At 41.5% G+C, this 20,584-nt stretch overlaps 1 protein-coding gene across 2 annotated transcripts in view; it reads right to left on the bottom strand.

The window, feature by feature from the left end:
- Positions 1-279: 279 nt before the first annotated feature.
- The window catches only part of PLPPR1 (phospholipid phosphatase related 1), a 135,341-nt gene continuing 115,036 nt past the window's right edge, over positions 280-20,584 (bottom strand). For both annotated transcript variants that reach the window (XM_069776940.1, XM_069776939.1), the window contains 4 exons: positions 14,092-14,342; positions 5,903-6,079; positions 3,774-3,905; positions 280-1,786 (listed from right to left, as the gene is read on the bottom strand). In XM_069776940.1, the coding sequence (XP_069633041.1) occupies positions 1,754-1,786; positions 3,774-3,905; positions 5,903-6,079; positions 14,092-14,342 (593 nt within the window). In that variant the 3' untranslated portion in view covers positions 280-1,753. The remainder of the gene's footprint in view (positions 1,787-3,773; positions 3,906-5,902; positions 6,080-14,091; positions 14,343-20,584) is intronic.

Raw genomic sequence — 20,584 nt, 5'->3', positions numbered from 1 at the left:
AGGACTGGTTCCGCAGCCAAATTTATGAAGCAGAAATTTTCCATGTGGAATTTGGATCAAAGTTGTAGTGAGGGACCCAGAACACTATCAATGGTTCCTCATGGTCACAGACAACCTGCATGGCCCAGGTCTGACCCTTACACTCCTAAGGCTGAAGCAGACATCAGTAAAGCCAGAAGAAAATACCAACTTGGAAGAAACACACTGCAAGACCAGACACAAACGGACATCCCAAATTGTTTTTGTGTCACAGGCAAATGACAGACACCAGGCTACATGTTTTGGTTTTTTGATAATTTTTTTTGCATCTGTTTTGGAAAAAATATACAAAAAAAGCCAAGAAGAACCAACATGGAAATGTGAGGTAAACATTCCAGTAAAAGTACAGACAGAGGCTCCATTCTTTAAAGGAGACACACAGCAGTTATCACCATGCTAGAAGAATGAGATGCAGGAAAATCCTAGAAACAGTGAAAAGTCATGTAATGAAGCCTTTGCCCCAGTTCTAGCCATTGTAAATGGGGTCTTTTTCGTTCTTCCCCCACCCCCCACCCACACTTAATTGTCTTTTTAATCCTTAAACAAAGTTGTTAAATTGTAAAATAGCAGTTTTGATATAAATTCTGTATGGCAGAATTTACAAAAATGCAGACTGCTACTACAAACTGTGTCAGTTTCTTTAGTCTTTTTGACTTGCCAAAGCCCCTCAGTGAAAAGTACACTGTCGGGGCAAAATTGGCTTCCTGGTTACGCCAAACTGAACGCCAAGTAATGCCACTCCACTGAGGAAGTGGTGTCACTTTTCCTTTGCACCAGTGTTACTAGTTACCCCACAAATCTATGATGAAGTTATGAAACACTTAAAGCACAGCCTCAGCTCCACAGTGGTGGCTGTATATCCCCATAGTCAATTCCTGAAGCCAGGTTTCACTGGGAGCTTTAGCTGGGCCTTGGGGAGGAATGGAGATCTAGGGAGATGATATAGTCAGCTCACATGCTATCAGCTACTACTATAAATTTTCATGTCCAGTCTGTATATATTGCAGACTGAGTATGTTGTTTTAGTTATTCTTCAATAACTAGCACAATCACCCACACCAGAACAGTCAGGCTTTGATTCAGTAAGATGCTTAAGGACATACTTCAAGTCTGCCAAGTAGTCTGGAAATGGATGGCTAACTGAAGTCCATAATGCTAAGGAATGCTTAAGTAGCTCACTGAATCAAGAAGGGATGTTTATTACTTGTTGATAGTATCATTCAGGTTAGATTCCTGATCACCAGTATTTTAATCTGATTTAAATATATGCAATTACTTCAGATCTGTGCTGAGCTTACTCAGATCAGAATCTGACCCACTGGTAGAAGCACTTCTTATGGTAAGAAAAAGTGATTTTTTTTTTTCCCCCCAAGATATATAAATTCAAAAATAAAAAAAAAAAATTGTGTACAAATATCACATAACAACATCAACAATTCCATAGATGTAGTTCCTCAGTGCACACTTTAAACAAGAAAAGGGTTTTTTTGTTCTTTTTCTGTTTTGCTTTTAAATTCTGGCATAATAATATTAAAGCTGACAAAAAATCAGGGCAAGCTACATCACTTCCTCATACAAAAAAAGTACAAAACATTAGCCTCTAACTAGACATAACATAATACTGGTCATCACAGTTAGACATTTAGTAACTGTGTGTCTTGGAGTATTGTACTGGAGGGTAATAAAAAATAGCTTCGGTTGCCAATCTTCCATCTCAGGTTACTTCAGTCATAGAGGCAGAGTGATTCTGCAAAGAGGAAAAGGCAAACACATGAACATTTATATACAATTTGGCATTTACATACCTAATGTGCAGAATGAATGAGAAAAATGTCCACTAATAAAATTTGTTGCCCAGCTAGTGTAGGGCCTTAAAATGAAGAGATCACTGCAAACATGACTACTGTCTATCCTGAGCTGGTGGTGGGAAACTCAAAGCCCTGCTTCTGGGCTATGAACGCTCACTAACAAGCTTGAAAAACAAGGTGCGACTTTTTCAATAAAGACTTTCAAACTGGTCTGGATCCTGTCCAGAGGCACATGTCAGTACAGGCTCAAGCACTTCATACAGTCACATTACTAATACAGTAGGTCTGTCCTCAGTCGTGAAGAGCTTAAAAGACCATGGTTTGGCTTCATGTGATGTGTGCATGTAGATCCTACGCAGTTTGCTACTAGGGAACACATAGAGCTTAAAACCATACAGAGGTGGGGTCGTTATGCCAAAACACATGCAGCCACTGATATATAGCAACACGGAAGTCCTCTTTAGGGGACAATAGTGTTGATTTAACCTTCTTGGAAGCCAATGTCCAGGACTTCAGTGGCAGCACTGAGTCGTCCTTGTGTCATGCTGCATCGATGTGGCTGCAAGCAAAACAAGAGTGGGAATAGATGCAGAAATCTGCACAAAGGATGATGCACCTTCTATATGAAGAAACACTAATGAGCAGGATTTGTTTATAATAGCTTCAGAGTGGGATCATGTTTTTCCCAATCTACTCCTGCATGGTAGATGTATGGTCATTTAGAGAGTGATACCCTGAATCAGAGAAAATTATCTTTTTGATTACAGTGGACATCAACAGTTAAGGCTTAGTCCCTACTTACTTCACGGTCCAAAAGATACAAATAGCTGACTAGGCAAATTTTTTCTCACAGTCTGTGAATAGTTTCACCTGTTCAACCCTTTTGTCATACATGATACAGTGTGGATATGTAAGTAGCACTTAGTTTCTGGACTGCAAATCCACGAAGAGAACAGTTAATGCACACAGTTCTGCAGATTTAGTTGAAGGCCTTCCAGCAAATCTTTGCCTAATCAAAATTGACTTTTCAATTAAGCAAAGTATGTCCAGGAGCTAGAAACAGTGTCTCTTCCATTTTTTTAATTCCTATTTTCAGTTTATTTGTCAAAAGGTTTAACAAAAGTCACTATTGATCTTGCCACACACCATGTACACAGGAATGACAGGCCATCTAATAAAGGAAGAACAATTTAAAGAACAAATTAATTACACTAGGGCATTTCAGATAACTGATAAACTGCAGTTCCTCTTTGTTCCCAGAAATTCTTGGCAGGTGGCATTTGCTTGTCTGTTTTGAAAGGACTGGTTATGATTCAGTTACACCAACACAAGCCATTTGAATTTAGTAGTTCAAGAAGAGAAACACCATCAATAATGACACTCCTGCTAGCCTGTTTTTTTTGAAACTTGAAAGAATGCTATTAATGATGATGACTTGGAGTTAAAAAACAGTACATGATTTCTTCTTTTTATAGAAGATACTGAACAGTAATAAGGATAAAAAACTAATCTCTATAATATTTTTCTGGACATCATAGTTTATTCTCAGGATTACGAATGTTAGAGTAAATCCTTGAGACATCCCAAAAGCATTCCAAAGTGTAATTAGGCAGAATTATCTTTACTTTTCTCTCAGTTTTCTATTCTTCTAAGCAAAAGTTTGTTATCACAAACAATATGCAGAGGCACGTGAAACCTTACTGCTTTAGCTTTGGACATGCACAGGGACAGAGGATCTACAGTATTTGCTAGTTTAAGGGATAAATGCCTTAAAACAAACTCTCCCCTGATGCAAATTCATTCTGTTAATGGGCTTAACGTCAGGAATAAAACATCTCCCTGTATAGTTATGTATACAGCTACTTTTTACTCTGCCATAACAGAAGACGTGCTTGGTGATGGTCTGGGTGAGAGGATTTACCGTACCTGTGCACTCAATGTCTCCAGAGGACTTTCCACTCTTGGAAAAGCCATTAGCGGCACTCCTCGTGGGTCTTCAGGCTTCGGTTTAGAAGGAGCTCCATGAGTGCCTTTAAAGTTATGGACAACACATATCCCCTGTGTAATGCAGGGAAAAAAAAAAAAAAAAAAAAGTGAGGTCAGCCAGCATGTTCTGTCCATAGGGAAAACTCAAAGGAATTACCATCAGGGGTCTCACAACTGCCAGTTTTTGCAAAGAACTTAACCTGGGTATTGGTTGAAGGCATCATCTATCTCAGCCTTGGGCTACAGCGTGTTTACTGACAAAGTTGCACGTGGTGGACTACCTTAGTAAATGGATTCATCTGGTCTGTAATGTGAGGTGATGAACCATATCTCAGCCTTTTTACGTTTTATACAGCAGAGACTTCCATGTCTGCTTTATCATCATAGAACCCTGGACTACCCTGATGATGCATTTTATTGGCCAAATACTCCCTTCAGACTCTGCCTGTCATTTCCAAAGTGAAAACAGCTCACTGGATGGCTGAATCTACCTCACATCTGGATGACATCAAGCTCATTTAGCACCATTCCTGCATACTTCCAGCACAACTGCTGTGGGGTTTGTTCCACACACCCTTCCCCTGTGCATGACCAGACTTACTGCACCCACATGGTGATGCAATAAGAGCAAACACACATGGCACTTTGGGGCTTGGGGACACAGTGGAAAAAAAGACATACAGGAGCTGACACATCTGCTGTCAGAGTGATTTCTGCAGCCAGCTCCTTGCTGGCTCTTCCTCTTCACTGCTCTTTATATCTGAGCAAAGAGCAGGCTGCAGCCTGGGTGAGTCTTGTGCCAGCAGCAGAATCTCACAGCACCCCTTTCCTCCAAGTTCCGGGAGACCCCTTCCACCACTCTGCAATTGGGCTTGTGACACTTGCAGGGTGGCAGAAGGTCTGCAGGTCCAAAATGTGGCTGTGGCTGGGAGCTGGCTGTCACTGCTAGAAACAGGTACTGGGAGCACAGAGATTGTCCTGACCAGATATATGTGGTGACTGCCTCTTGTATTGCATGGGCTAAATTTAAACTGCCTTTCCCAGTGGGAATCAAACAAATTACTTACACTAAAGCCAAGGACATTCAGGTTAGAGGTTGCAGACATCTTTTTATTTAAAGGGAACACAGAAATAAATGATAGGTGAAGGTTGGTTGGCTTTTTTTTAAGTACAGAATAGAAAAAAAGACCAGTGACAGGACAATCTAGATTTAAGGAATCTTTGAAACCTAATATCTCCTGATTACAGGGATAAAGTGTCTGTTACTATGCAGTGGATAGTTTTGAAGCATCTTTTGATTAAATGGAACCAGGCACATTTCTTGGTAACAGTGACAATCACCTTGACTGCTTGCTGTGTGGGTAAATCCTCAGCAAGAGTTCCCTCACCAAACAAAACACTTGAACCACACAGCCTACAGGTGAGCAAGTAACATTCAAAGTCCAGAGAGATGCTGTTCCTAGATTCTGTGGGAAGGCCTTTGATACATTTTGATAGATTTGTTTATCCTATGAGATGGTAAACAATTCCAGCTCAACTCCAAATGCTGCAAATGGAGGCAGTTTTGTCTCCCGGGGAGTTTGTGCTGCCTTTCCTTTCTATTGCACTTCTTTTATGGTCTGAAACGAAATGGAGAACCAGGGCCACTGCTTAGAGCCCCAGGTAACACTGTATCCTACATTTTTGCCAGATACCAGGCAGACAGTGAGGTTTTGCAACACAGAGGTGTGAGAGAAGAAGTCTCAGGCATGCCCTGCTTTTGACATTAGTTGAAATCTACACCATCTTTCAAGAGTTTTCCAGGGCAGGTCAAGTAAGAACATGTACAGTAATTAAAATAACCTTGAAATATATACAATGCACAAAATGTCATCATATTAGCCTTACTAATTAGTATCGACCTGATTTTATATTGGGATTTTCTCTGATACCTTTAATTAGATGGGGCTAGAATTAGGTCTTCGCAACTGGATTAATCAGCTGCAATAGGCCACAAGAGAATAGTAATTTTATTTTTTTTTTAAACTGAGGTATTTTTAAAAGGAATGCAGAAAGACTGATGGGCTTACCAGAAACAGAGCTACAGCACTCCCCAAGATGAAGCCTGCGATCACATCTGAACAGTGGTTTCGATACTCAGAAACTCGATTTAGCCCAGTGAGGAACGCAGCACACAGGGTACCCAGACACAGCACAGGTTTGGCTAGCCTGCTACTCTTCGTTTTAATTGTGCTTGTGATGTACATCTGAAACAAAGGGTAAGCCAAAAATGAAAAAGGGCTCTGCCAGAAATGCATCTTTTTCCACCCAGACAAATCCTGAATCAGCAAGGATGTGACAAAACCCATGTTTCATTTAAAAAAGCATTGGGAAGTAGAGGAAGAGGTTTAAGGTAAGTCAGAGAACACTTTTAAGAGAACAATACATTGTTAAATTATGTTTCAGGATGTCAAATAGTGCATGAACTGCATTTACATACTGGACTTTTTCTGAGCTGGTATGTACAGGCTCAGTTTTACTGACTTCCTAACTTGTGCACATACTTGCTCATATGCTACCAAACATGCACTCTGAATGTACATGACTAAATGTTTGCAAAGGGAGTCAAGGATTTATGTTTATACTCCTGCAGAAACTACAATGTGCACATGATGGAGTGCCTAGCACCCATATGAACTAGCTGCTCTGGTTTCCTAAGTGCTCTTAAATTTAAGAAACAGAGAACGTTAAGGGAAACCATTCCAGACATTTTCTCTGCAAGATGAAATGAAACACAGAATGTAAGAGAGATTTCTTTGAAACCAAAGTTGATTCTGAAAATGTAATTCCAGACCATGAAGTTTCACTGTGCTCTGAGTATTTTTTACTGAACCCCACATGTTTGTGGCAGTTTGTATTTTATTTTAAATGCATTTTGACACAGAGAGTAAAACCATGTGGGTTGGAATTAGCAGCCAGTCATTAATTCCAGAGCCACAAAATTACAAAGATCAAGCAAACCAAGTCTGATGGCAAAACAATTCAATAAAATCCTTTTCAGCAAGGAAGTATGGATGCGTGCATGATTTCCGAAGCTTTGATAAGCAAAGCAAATACATCAAACACATTTGTCAGAAATGTCTCCAGATAACACATTGCCTCCCATACATGAAACAGAATCAGGAAGATACATTTGAAAAATTCATTTGATTCTTATTACCAATCACAGGGTAAACGAACCTGATTCATATAGTGTTGATCTGATCCAATGAAAGTACAAACACCTGTTCTGCTGGGGAATGGAAAGATTACAAACCATGGAAGTGTCTCTTCCAGTGCTTAATATCAAAAGATGCCATTTTATTTGTAAAGAAAAAATACATTCTCCTGTTGTAAAAACAGTAAAATCATCAAAGCTGAAAATATTTCCATTCTTGACCCTTGACCTTTTCTTGAACCATGGAATTATGGTTCTGTTAGTCTTCTAGACTGTCCTGGTTTCAGCTGGGATAGAGTTAATTTTCTTCTTAGTAGCTGGTACAGTATTTTGGATTTAGTGTGAGAATAATGTTGATAACCCACTGATGTTTTAGTTGTTGCTAAGTAGTGCTTACCGTAAGTTAAGGATTTTTCAGTTTCCCATGCTCTGCCAGCATGCAGGTGCACAAGAAGCTGGGAGGAAGCATACCCGAGACAGCTGACCCAAACTAGCCAAAGGGATATTCCATACCATAGAGTGTCATGCTCAGTATATAAACTGGGGGAGTTGGCTGGAAGGCACAGATTGCTGCTTGGGCATTGGTCCGCAGGTGCTGGGCAATTGCACTGTACATCATTTGTCTTTTCCTGTTTGTGTTTTGTTTTTGTTTTTTTAAAATATTTTATTATATTCCTTTTCATTACTATTATATTTTATTATTATTGTTGTTATTATATTTTATTTTACTTTAGTTACTAAACTGTTCTTATCTCAACCCATGAATTTTACTTTTTTTTTTTTTTTCATTCTCTTCCCCATCCCACTGGGAGTGGGGAGGAATGAGTGAGCGAGTGACTGTGTGGTGCCTAATTGCTGGCTGGTGTTAAACCATGACATAGACAAAATACTCTATAGGACATCCTTATTGCTTAATCACATCTGCAATACCACCACAACTGGGATCTGTGATGGTGCTCTCTGCAGGTCACAAACCTCAGCTTTCTCTATTATGACTTCACTTCTGGGGAAGGGCACTGCTGAGTGCTTTGCATGGGCAGCACTGAAATCAGGGTGGGACTCTGCAGGACGGTGGAGACCCAAGAGCTGTTCTCCATTGTTGCTGCTGCAGCAGCTAAGGACACCGTGCTGGCTCACACCACCAGTCTCTGGCCAAGACTACAATGGCTTGGCTGGGGTGAAGCTGCCTTGGGATTTTCCTGTGTCTGTGCTGAAGGAAGTCTGCAGAGGCTTGGCTTGGTGCTTCCAATTGCAACTACCAGCACAGCTTGCTTCGCACTCGATGACCTATTTGGCAGCCATGGGCAATTATTTTACTGTATTTCAATGCCTGTCCCCTTCTTCATGAGCCAGGTATAGAGAGGTCACTATGGTCTGGCACATAGTTTTGGGATCAAGAAACAAATTATATCCACTCTCAAGGTCACTGTCTTCATTGCCTTTCATATATTCCTTTTTTCTGCTGTACTGTGCCTATTTTTTACTCTAACTTTCTCCCTGTCCGTTTTTCTTTTCCCTTCTCCCTGACTGGGCCGTCAAATGTCCTGACAGCTGGCTTCCCCTCACTGGCTGGTGTTAAAAATGTTAGCCCTAAAGCCATTACAATATGTAACTCCAGAAGAAGGGAAGGGATGCAGCAACCACCTCTTGGAAGGGGAAGGGACAGGCGAGAGAAACCAACAAGGGGAAGGCACATCTGCCTGCCTCCAGACTTAGGCAAAACTGTACTTTCATGTGCCAAGATACTGCAGTACTAGACTTGTAACAGCTAAATTTGCTAGATCTCTGCCCAGGGAAGGCAAGTCTTCTGTCCTTAAGTGTGCTGCTGAGCACATCATTTAAAGGTAAATTCAGTTTATGAACTGGAACATTGTGGTGTATAGTAGCACTATGGGACTAAGTTACTCGAGAGGTTCCTGCTTGCTTTGTTTTTCAAACCTAATACCTGACTGCAGCATATGCCCTGAAATGACAGCGAGTAACTGAGCACTAGGCGGCAATCTTGCCCCAGTCTCTGCTGGTAGGTTGAGCTGCACCTGACTATCACCAAAACTCGCGTTAAGGATCTTCTTTGGAAACAATAGGAAAAAAATATCATTGCCACTTTCTGAATAATTACCATCCACCCTTTCACCTTATGCATTTCTTTTAGCAGAAGCCAATTCAAACGAGCAATAGGGAGCCAGGTTGCTCTCCCGCACTACTGCGGTTTACAGCATCCAAAGGAAAAGCATCACCTCTTCAAAATAAGAATGCAGTCCTGCTGCGACAGCTGCAAATGCTACTACAGAGAACAACCCACACATGATTGTTTTCTTACAGGTATGAGATGAAGCTGGATCTCTGGAATACCCACATGGGAGAGTTCTCCTTATTACACATGGGAAGTATATAATATATTTGAAGTTTCATCCATCTCAACAGGAAAACGTAAACTTGTAATAAAGAGAACATTTTTAGCAATGAGGGTAATTAACCATGTGAACAGATTGCCAAGGGAAATCTATTAAACCCTCATGAGGAGGGTTTGAAACAAGGCAAACTGTTTTCCTAGAAGGTATGCTCCAGTTCGTCCATAAATACACACTGAGCTCAGAAACAAGTGGGAGATCTTCTCCATTCTGGTCAGACTTCCTGATCACTGCCATTTGATCTCTATTGTCCTGGTCTCTAAAGCCAAGATATTTTTTAAGATTCTCACAATGTGTTTACCCTTTCACTTAGGGCATGTTTTCAAAGCTTTCTGTATGAGCCCAAAATCTCAGCGATAGTCACTTCGATTTGATTTCCTACACACAGCAGTTGGTTTTGAAAATATCCCACCCTATTTATAGGGTAAATTTGTTTACAAAACTCTGAATGTCAAAACCAGTTATTTGATGGGGGGGACAGGGAGGAAGGAAGTCAATATCAAAAGTTGTGAAGGAAATAGAAAATCATATTAAAAAATAAGCTACATATGATTTAACTGTATAAATTATCTATTCAGCTTCTTTGTGTGCTCTTACCAGTACGCTCAAGCAGTGTATTTATCAATGTGCAATGTGTGATAGTAGCATTCAACCTGTAATTCCTCTCCCATCTTTTTCAGACAGACAAAAGCATAGGCAGTCTAGGAGGCTTTTTTGTTTGCAAGTTTAAAATATACATACATACACATATATATATTTATATATTGTGCTGGTTTTGGCTGGGATAGAGTTAATTTTCTTCATAGTAGCTGGTATGGGGGTATGTTTTGGATTTGTGCTGGAAACACTGTTGGTAACACAGGGATGTTTCAGTGAGTGCTGAGCAGTGCTTACACAGAGTCCTGGCCTTTTCTGCTTCTCACCCCACCAGCGAGTAGGCTGGGGGGGACACAAGAAGTTGGGAGGGGACACAGCTGGGACAGCTGACCCCAACTGACCACAGGGATATTCCAGACCATAGGACGTCATGCTCATCAATAAAAGCTGGTGGAAAGGAGGAAGGAGGGGGATGTTCAGAGTCACAGTGTTTGTCTCCCCAAGTAACAATTACATGTGAAGGAGCCCGGCTTTCCTGGAGATGGCTGAACACCTGCCTGCCGTGGGAAGCAGTGAATGAATTCCTTGTTTTGCTTTGCTTGCATGCGCGGCTTTTGCTTTACCTATTGAACTGTCTTTATCTCAACCCACGAGTTTTCTCACTTTCACTCTTCAAATTCTCTCCCTCATCCCACTGGGGGGGAGTGTGTGAGTGGCTGTGTGGTGCTTAGTTGTCAGCTGGAGTTGAACCACGACATACATGTATGCAAATATATGCATTTAGAATATTTAGAATGTATAGCTATGATGAGAAAGGTGGAGTGGAAGAAGTCTTGTCCTTTCAGCAGAAAGTGGGGAGATACGTCATAGTTTATTTTCCTTGGAAAGTTCACAATTTCATACCAATACTGGAAAGCGCGGTGTCTACAAGCTTTAGAGACAATCTTTTCCTTTACCATAGAGATTTCTATGGTAAGAGAGAAGCAGAGCCTCTGACAATGATAAGTCTTGTACATCTTGCAGTCTCCTGGATGCTCAGTGCTGCTGCTTGAAGTGCCAAGGCCTTGAATTTCATTGATTAGTCTGGCAGGTGTTAATGCAGAAAGGGAAGAAATTGTTGGTGGGGTCACAGTGACTTGGGTTGCAGAAGAGATTTGCTGTAGTGTTGTCTGCTATTCAGAATTTCCCAAATGTTGAAAGTTTCACATCCAGGTATATTGTATCACTCTAATCTAGTCAAGAAGCAACGCACCCAGGTGTAAACGACAGATGCCAGGTCGTGCTCCAGTATGATGAGGTGGAGTCTTCTAGCCACATGGAGGTAACAGAAAGCGTTACTTATGGATGCTGCTAGGGAAGAACTTGGCTGAAGAATCCCAAAACCACCACTAAACAGTCAATGTAAGTGACTAGTTGTATCTTTCAACCACAGAGACCCTGTTGTGACTGTAAAACAATTCTTGCTTTCACTTGAGAGGCAAACAGGAGGATCAGCAAGGATATCTATCTTCTCTCTACAATAAGAGGTCCTCCAGTTGTGCTGGTGAAATACTTTAATATTCCATGTCCTGTTTGAACACTACCGTCTGTTAGATGCCATTGGCTCTTCCATGACCTTTCTCAGAAAAGCATGAAATAACAGTTGTTTAAAGATGATGTAACTAGGATACCCATATGCAACATATGATTTTATCATCTGTTTTTTGGTTTTTGCCAGAAATGTTAATTAATTAAGGAGTATTTCTAGCCTATCATTTTCCTTTGGGAAAGGCAGCATATACTATGTACAGTGACTGCCATCTCTTCCTGCGATACTTCTGGGAGACTAATAAAACTTCAATAGATGCCATTTTAATTTTTGTGTGAGTATGGAAGCCAGGGCTGCCGGCTGTTTTCTCTTTCCCTTACTTTAGGCACACAAGATTCAACTCTGCCCATAGAGATCACAGATGTGATGCTTTGGGTTCTCCTCAGCTTCTTTGGCAGGTACAAAGAAAAAGTCTAGTTGATTAAGTATAAAACCCAGATTATAAACAAAAAAAACAAAACACAAGGCCAAACCAATCATAGTGGTAGTACTGTCACTAGCAGACTAATGAACAAATCAGTACAGAAACATCTGCAGAGGATACTTGAGGTTCAGTGATGGGAGGAGACTCCCAGATCTCAACAGACATTTATACGATGAAAGACAATGTCTGTGCTGATTTCCTTCTCCTGCCTCCTCATGTTCAACCTGTTTTATTTTTCTTGCTCCATGGCTCAAAACTTCAGCTTTATGCAAAATACAGTCATTACTAACCAAATGCCCTGTGTTTTATGTTCAGCAGCCCACATTATCATGCATATTAGAATCAGCAAGACGCTTCTCAAAAAATTGTGCACAGCACAATTACTAAGCAAAGCTAGACCTGAACACTGCATTTCTTGTGTAATGCTCATGTTATTCCCAGCTGACAGGCAGAGAAAAGACAAGTGACAACACCTTTAGTGCTAGAGGGTGTCTTCAGGCAGAGAAATGGGCTAAAACTGGACTGTAGGCTGAAATGCCTTAAGGGCAGGCTTTTGTCACCTTGAGGCTCAGAAATAACTCCATGCCCTGCCTTCACCTGGTATCTTCCTGTGTGGGGAGAAGTGCAGGTCCATCGCAGGTACTCTTGAAAGGCTAGGGCTCAGAAACACTAGACTACTGGGGACTTAAGGTCAGGAAGGAAAAGCTTTATTCCACTTCAGTTGTAGAAATCAGCCCGTTTGTAGAAGACTTGCCTTCCTAGGAAACAAGGGAGGTTGGGCAGGGAAAGTCCATGAAAGGATGTAGCTAGCCCCCTAGCTTAGGGCAGAGCCAGGACTAAGCCTGATCTTGGAGCTTCCACCTAAGAATTTATCATGATGAAAACAGCTGCTACAACAATGTTGAGTTTATTGGGAACTGTATTTCACACATGGTTGCTTATTGTTCAGAAGTAATACACATGAAAAGTTATGGGCTTTCCAAACACTTCCCAACAAATACTGAACAAAGGAGATACCAATTTATATCTCCGTCATTATTCACACAACATTCAGTGCAAACAGATGGATATTGAAACAGCAGCGGGTGGCCTCTTCATTTTAGAGTAATAATGTGGTGTTTTATTAATCTGCTACCAAGATCAGGGTAAAATATTCAGTAAATACCATAACAAGTTTAAGGATTTTCTCAAATCCTGATGACCTGCACACAGACTCTGCCACTCATTTCAGTCAAGCTATTGGAGGAAAGAAGGCCTAGTTAAGCCATTTTGAGATCAGAACCAGGTTAAGTCCTTGGATCTTAATGGCAAAACCACCAAGGTTTTCCACTTTGTGAGTAAGCTTCTTGGATCAATTGAGTAAGCTTCTTGGATCAATTTTCAAACATTACAGAAACTTTAGCCAGAGAACGCAAAGGAGCAGCCAATCTGATTCACTAGACTTTTAAAGACAGACAATTTCCTTCCTGACAGTATAACATGTCATCTTGTCAAGATGTCAACTGGGGTCCATCTCTCTGTGATAACAGCAAAATTCTGGCACTGACTTTCATTACAACCTTCTTTGCATGGGGAATTTAGGTCCTGAACAAGGGGAGCAAAATTCAGCCTAGTTCAGCCCTCCATTGAAATGGCACAATTTACATTTTAAATGTTCAACAACCCATGGCATGTGAACAAAAGAAATAGTAGTGATTCAGGAGCTGTTTAAGCATCAACTTCATTTTCATGTTCATGAGACAGGGGCAGAGAAAAGAGGTTGAATGCATACTCAAAGGCCTCTAAGAAAATCAGCAGCTAAGACAAGATTAGGACCTCATGCTTCCACATCATACAGTGCCACAAAAGCAATGAGCATTTGATTTGCTTACACTAGGATTGGTAAAACAGAGAAAGAAGGGGATTTTCTCCTGCAGATAAACAAGAAAGTCCTCCCCAAAGCAACCCTTTTTCTTCAAAAACCCATTGTGAGAAAAATGGCCTCTTCTATATGCACAGACAGAAACCTCTCATACAAGTTAGCAATCGTCACTGGCACTCACCGTGGCATATAAAGCTGAGTAGATGCTCAAAGCAGCATGTTTGGATGGAAAGGATCTCCTTGCCTTTTCAATCACCTCCACATCCCCAGTGCAGATGTTGCCGTTGTTTATGAACTCATGGTGGGCCCGACAGTCGTTTCCAGTGTAGTTGGGTTTACATACAGTCAGGAAGTAGGGAGCCAAGTTCCCAGTCACAACCTGGCCAGCGTTTACAAATATGTCCGTGGCAAAAAGTCCAAATGCAAACACTCCTGTGAGGAAAGGTTAAAAATAATGATTATTCAAACAGGTTTAAAAAAACCATCTTGGTACCTGAAGGAGGAGACATAATGATGAGGTAAGGGACCAAACCCTGCAGTCATTACCCAGCAAAAGCCCCTGCTGACTCCAGCAGAGTCCTGCAGCAAAGGCATGACACAGAAGACTGCATGCTTAACTCTGACAGGTGCTTAACTCAGCAACTCCAGAAGGACTGAGAAACAGGCTGAAAACGATAAGCAAGTGCCTAAATACTTTTGTGATTCAAGCTCTAAACAGAACTGTGAGCTCTAGATTTCACTGAAAACGCTGTACCTATACTATGCCTGTAAAGTTTCCACTACAAAAAAGGCTCACAGCCTGCAGTCAAGTGTCATGCACAAGTTGCTAAAAATGTTTATGTATTTTTACCACATCTGGGCCGGAAAATGGTAATAAAATGGCTCTGAACCTGAAAGAGCAGTGTAGTGCTGAGACACAATACTGCATTTATCTTAATATCCTATCTAGTGTCAAGTGTCTTTTGGACTTTGACTATTCACCATCCTGATGTTGAAAAATTAAGATCCTGATCTAGCAATATTTGGCAGGTCCTTTGAGAAACATCCTAATGCTTTGCTCTGGAAGACATTTCCACACAGTTGCTGTTCAGCTCACGTCACTGGGAGCATATACCCGCAAATAGCATAGCAGGAAGCATTCACTTGAACGCAGGAACATTTCCAGGGTTGTGGAGCATCCCTTGTTTAATACTGCAGTTGTCACATCCTCCACTGACTCCCTATGAGTGTTAGTAATACCTGCTTCAGCTGCTATGAACATATATGAGGACCTTTTACTTGCATGTACTGCCTACATATCAAAGGAACAGAACAGCAGGCTGGCAGAGATGCGAAACCCGAATGTTCCGAAAGACTGAATTGGCTCCCCTTTCCTGCTTCACATCACTAAGGCAGATTAAAGTGTCACAAAAATTTAGAACAAATAAATATTTACTTTTGGTATGGAAATGTTGAGGGTCATATATTTTTGCTTTTTCCCTCCTGCAGCTCTGTAAGCAAAAGTCATTTAAATTATAAATTAGCTGAGACTGCTATGTATTTAAGTATGACCAAGAGCTGGAGCTCCGGGGAAAACATCTTAGGAGAGCTGTGATAAAATCATAAGAGCTGGCACCACTATGGTTGTAAAAACTTCACCGCTTATCTGTACTGACTTTAAAAAAAAAAAAAGAAAAGGAAAAAAAGACAGCTATAGTCTGAGAAAAAAAAAAGTATCAGGGAGTCAGCAATATAATGCAGCAGAAAATGCTTTACATCAAATATACAAGAATCAAGGATCATTCTGCAGATATTGTCACTCACCATGCAGCTAACAGAAAGCAGAAGGGCTACAGCTGGCAGAATTAGGTCCTTCTAAACATTCGGGGCCTACCTACACACAGGACACTTGTACAGACATAAAATAAAACCCATAACTAAATATGGATTCATTGTATGAGTGTCAAGAGGGGCTTGCCAGTGCCACTTGCTCACAGAGGTGGTGTGGTGTGACTGACACAGCTGTGCTGTAACACAAATTCCCCACTGGGGTACTCCCTGTAACACAAATTCCCCACTGGGGTACTCCTCACCGGGGTACTGATGCGAAGAGCCCTCTCCTTGGGTAGCAGCCTGGAGCGGCCGCAGGAATGCAGAGAGTTTTGTCCTCACCACACTTCCCCAAGGCTAGGAAGGAGCGTTACCACAGTGAAGACGATTTTGGGGACTGAGTATCACTGTTCTTTATATGAGTTTATAATTAGTCATTATTAATGAACTGATGTGTAATCACGGATTTAAAAAGCCAGTGGTGGTCAAAGAAGGAAGCAGCCTTCCTCTGGTTCTAGACTGCAGGACTGGCCCCTGTCTTTTTATTGGCATGACACTCTTCCTCACATTTATCCTTCTAAGTGTCTGTGTTTAAAAGGGAAATGGAGAGAGCACTGAAACTGCTCCTTTATTTCCTTTATCCCTCTGCTAATATTTTAAATCCATGGTTTTCCACAGCTGGCAGGAACTCCTCATCTACATTAGCCAGTGCACAAGCAAGTTAGGCCACGAATCTTGTTTTATATATGGCTCTTTGGCCAAATCCTTAAATTTTTTTGGCACAGCTTGCTTTAAATGGCATCTTTTTGATGTGCTGTGCAAATCACAGGGAATGCAGTGAGGATTATTACCCAGCTCTTTACAATACTTAGAGGAAATCTAAGAGCCAGGCAGTCTGGCCCATGGTCTATATCGCATAAGTAAGTACAAGCCGAGAACCGAGGTGTTTCAGAAAAAGCTTATGGGCTTCACAAAGTTATCTCAATCTCTAGGCAGTGCACAGGTACAAAAGTGGTCCAGTGTTTTTCTCCAAAAACCCAGAAGTTTCAACACGTGCATTTTCTTAATATTTGATAGTGCTGAAAGTGCTGGCCCAGACTCAACTGCTGAGGGCTGCAGTACTCTGCAGAACAGCAGAACAAGCCATGGTTGAAACCTTTATCACGCTTTGACTGTGATGTGTATTGATTGCTGTAATTCCCCTCTTGCAGTTATGACAAACTGATTATGCTGGAAACTGATTATGAAAATCATAGCTATGTGCAGCAATGAATTTGGCTAGCAGGAATTTAACCCTTGCAGACTGATTACACATCATGTAGTCTCTGGAGACTTTAAGATAGGGTTGGCTGTAATTGATTTAAAGACTGCAACACCAGTGAGCCTGGGTAGTGGTGGAGAGTCCCTGATGGTTTTTGTACCTCAGGAAACCATCTGTTCAATGGATTTGTTCAATGACCTACAGCAGCTAAGCTAACAGACCAGAGCAAGAGAATGCAGTGACATGATTGCCAGGTTTTTAGAGGCAGACAAATCACTGCTGAAAGGCTTCATGGGAAGGGCAACTAGCCCTAGCTCTTCAGGGTCATACAGCTGAAGTCCGTGATATAATGCCACAGAGAGAGAACAGGAGAATGTGTACCTCTTCCAGACTTTGATGCTCAGGTGTAACAGGAGGTGATGTCATCCTGCTAAGGAGCAACCACTTTATCTCACTGTGCTCACTCTGGCCTAGAAGATGTGGGAGTGAACTCTAGTCCAGAACTTACCATATGCTGAGAAAAGATTTAAACAGTGCAAGCCACATGTGAAGAAGACCTATAGCCTCTACAGTTGGTTACTAGCAGAAAGGATGGATAGAGGTTAATTTCATTTACATAAAGACACTCCTCCCCTCATCCACACATGTCACATAGTCTGGCTGCACAAAGAAGCCTTAAAGAAGGAGCAGAAGCTATTTCTGGAAAGGCTTCCTGACTTTCTGTCACTGTCCTGGCTCTCAGCTGTGTTTCTGTGTGTCAGGAGCAGCCAGAAAGAAGAGGCTAGAAGGCAAACCAGTAAGCAGAATGTAACTGGGAGAGAGACTAATTTAGGCTAGAGATAGAGGGTAGGCTGTACTCCCTGATACTGTCTTTAGCTGCCCCAGAGTCCCAGAAAGAAGGAACTGAGGATCAGATTTGCACATATCTTTACCTCCAGTGAGAAAGACCTTAGACAAACTAAATGTGCAAATTAAAAAAAGAACAAGGAAAGTCCTGGTCAAAAATGCTGAGGACAGACAACATGAACCTTAAATCTTTCCAGCTCCATCTCACCTGAACTAACACTTGCCTTGGCAGAAGAACCTAAATCTTCAGCAGCTTCAATTTTGAATGCTTCAGGTTTAATTTCTTCACTTACGTCTCCCCCTAAATTGGTGCCAAAAAGTCCTCCAAGCACGAACCCATAATTTCTGGGCTTTCACTCACATGCTACTCTAATGGTCTTTCTCCCACCGAGCTCCCTGTGTGGCTGTTCATCAGTGTTGCCACCTGTCACCTCCAGCTCTGTCTATTGCTTTTGCTAAGAGACATCTGCCCTGAAGAAGAATCCAGCTCTCCTCACTCACTGTAACCTTAGTACAACCCTATCTTCTCCCTGTAACTCGTGCTCAAGCTCTCTCTTCTTCCACCCCAAATCCATCTAGCATCAGTGACTGCAGCTGCTTATTGACTCCATGGAAACTCCATTTCAGACATTTAAAATGCCACTGATTTGAAACGAAACAACAACAAAAAAACACCCAGAAAAAAAAACCACCAACAAAACCCCCCTGGGAGTTGTAGAAGAGCAGCTGAAAAAACATTGTGAAAAGAGAAGTGAGGAGCCAGTGGGTGGAAATGAGAATGAGGAGGTACAAGACTTTATCAGAGAATAATTGTGAAACCCTTAAGTAAAGTGATGAAAGAAACAATGCATTGCAGGGCTTATGAGACATCAGAAGCTGTGCTCTTCAGTAACATATCATCATGTCTTCTATCAAGTGCATTTATTTAGGCACTCCTCTCTCTTCCAGTGCCCAGGCAATTATCTGAATCTGTCACACTCAACCTAATTTGCTCAGAAAATGTTCATATTACACATGTACACTCACACTCCCCCAACCCCTTTTCCACCCCTATGTTTTTTAAAGAAGATTAGAGTTTCAATGGAGGGAGTCCCTGGAAGGACTCGTGGCTCTATGGAAATGTTGATCCTCACCTCATCTCTGAAGTCTTTGCTCTAATGGCCCTGTGCATCCCATAAAGCCATATATTTATAGTCCTGTGACTCAGACTCTGCTGAACCACCCTTCATCATTATATCTTAAAGGGTGTTGTTAAAGGAGATCTCTATCATTAATCCATTTTACAACTGGAGAGGTGGGGGTTGCAGGGAAATTTATTGTCTGTTGCCATGGCATCAGGAACAGGCTCAACAGCAAGCTTCTGAGCACTCATAATCTGATTCCAGGATTGGCTTTGATCTCCCAGTGAAGACCCCACAAAGCTCACTGCTCCAGGCATCTACTGCCTTTTGTGTGTGCCTGCTTCACCTGTGAGCGTCCTGCCTGGTTACTGTGCCCTCAAGACGTAAGAAGGAAGACATGTGGTCTGAGCATGCAAGAAGAAATTCATTTTCCAGTGCAGAAGTACTCTGGAGCCTCAAGACTCCTCCCCACAGACACACAGGATTTCTTTCTTCCTCACTGCTTCACAACTATCAGTTTTCATCTAGACAAGAGCCAGCTCAGAACCTAGCATAAAAAGGAACAGTAAGGTTTGATTTGTCCCCAACAGAGTGACCTGTTTCTTATTGTGGAGGTTCTTCAGTGATAAGAAGGGAGACCTACAGTAGTTTAAGGTGCTGCAGCAGTTTAGGTTAGAGGCAGCACACACAAATACAGCTTGAGCCCTGCTGAAAGGCAGGGCTTTAACAGATTATTATTATTATTAGTTATTAACAGAACATGCATTGTTTCACAGTAAACTTCAGATCCAAGGCAGACAGAAGGATAAGGTCAGGCAAACTACGTCTTGCAGCTGCCCAGGGAATTGACACCAGAGCTCTGGGGTATATCTATCCTATTGCAACAAACTCAATGTGTGTATAAATCTTGTAAACCTTTATTTGCTGAACTAAAGCCTTAATTTGCTGAAATAAAGCCCTAATTTCATTATTTAGCTGCCCACTGTGAGGTGTCACCCTGCTTTAAATTAAGCTGTCAGCAGAAGCTGATCTGCGCCATTTGTTAACTGCAAATTATGCAGGTCCAAAGTAAAAGCCACTGGTAACAAATTCATGAAGCACGTTGCACTTCTAAATATCTGAACTGGAGAGAGGCTACTTGCATGTTATCAGCGCTTTGCAGGTATACAACTTAATCACACGGATTAGAAACCTAATATAATGAAATGCAACACAATACACACTCTAGTCACCCTGCCAAACTGACTCAGGGAGGTCTGAATCCATGATCCTGGTGGTATGATAGCGGCATGATAGCAGCTGTATATAAACAGACTAAATCCTTGACTGAAACCATTTACTAAATAATGTTAAAATAATTTATAACCTCTATTTGCAATACAAATGATGAAGTAGAACATGGAAGTAAATGCAAGACGGCAAGATGTTAACAAAGCACTGAACAGGAATTACCACAAGACAGGGTGAATAAAAACTCAAGAGGCTGTGCATACTCAAGTTGAGAGACAGGGAGAAGAGGCAGAAGCCGAAGAAACAACCACTCTTACCGTCTGGTTTCTCAAAGGTCCAGCACGTAAATGGCAAAATTTGGCAGCAGAAATTTGTAATAAAACTGCTGGGAGGGGTGGGGAGAGGAG

This window comes from Haliaeetus albicilla, chromosome Z (genome assembly GCF_947461875.1).
Source record: "Haliaeetus albicilla chromosome Z, bHalAlb1.1, whole genome shotgun sequence".
In the NCBI taxonomy this organism is placed as follows: Eukaryota; Metazoa; Chordata; class Aves; order Accipitriformes; family Accipitridae; genus Haliaeetus; species Haliaeetus albicilla.
Note: the sequence above shows the minus strand (reverse complement) of the source record. Positions and strands in the feature narration are given on the sequence as shown.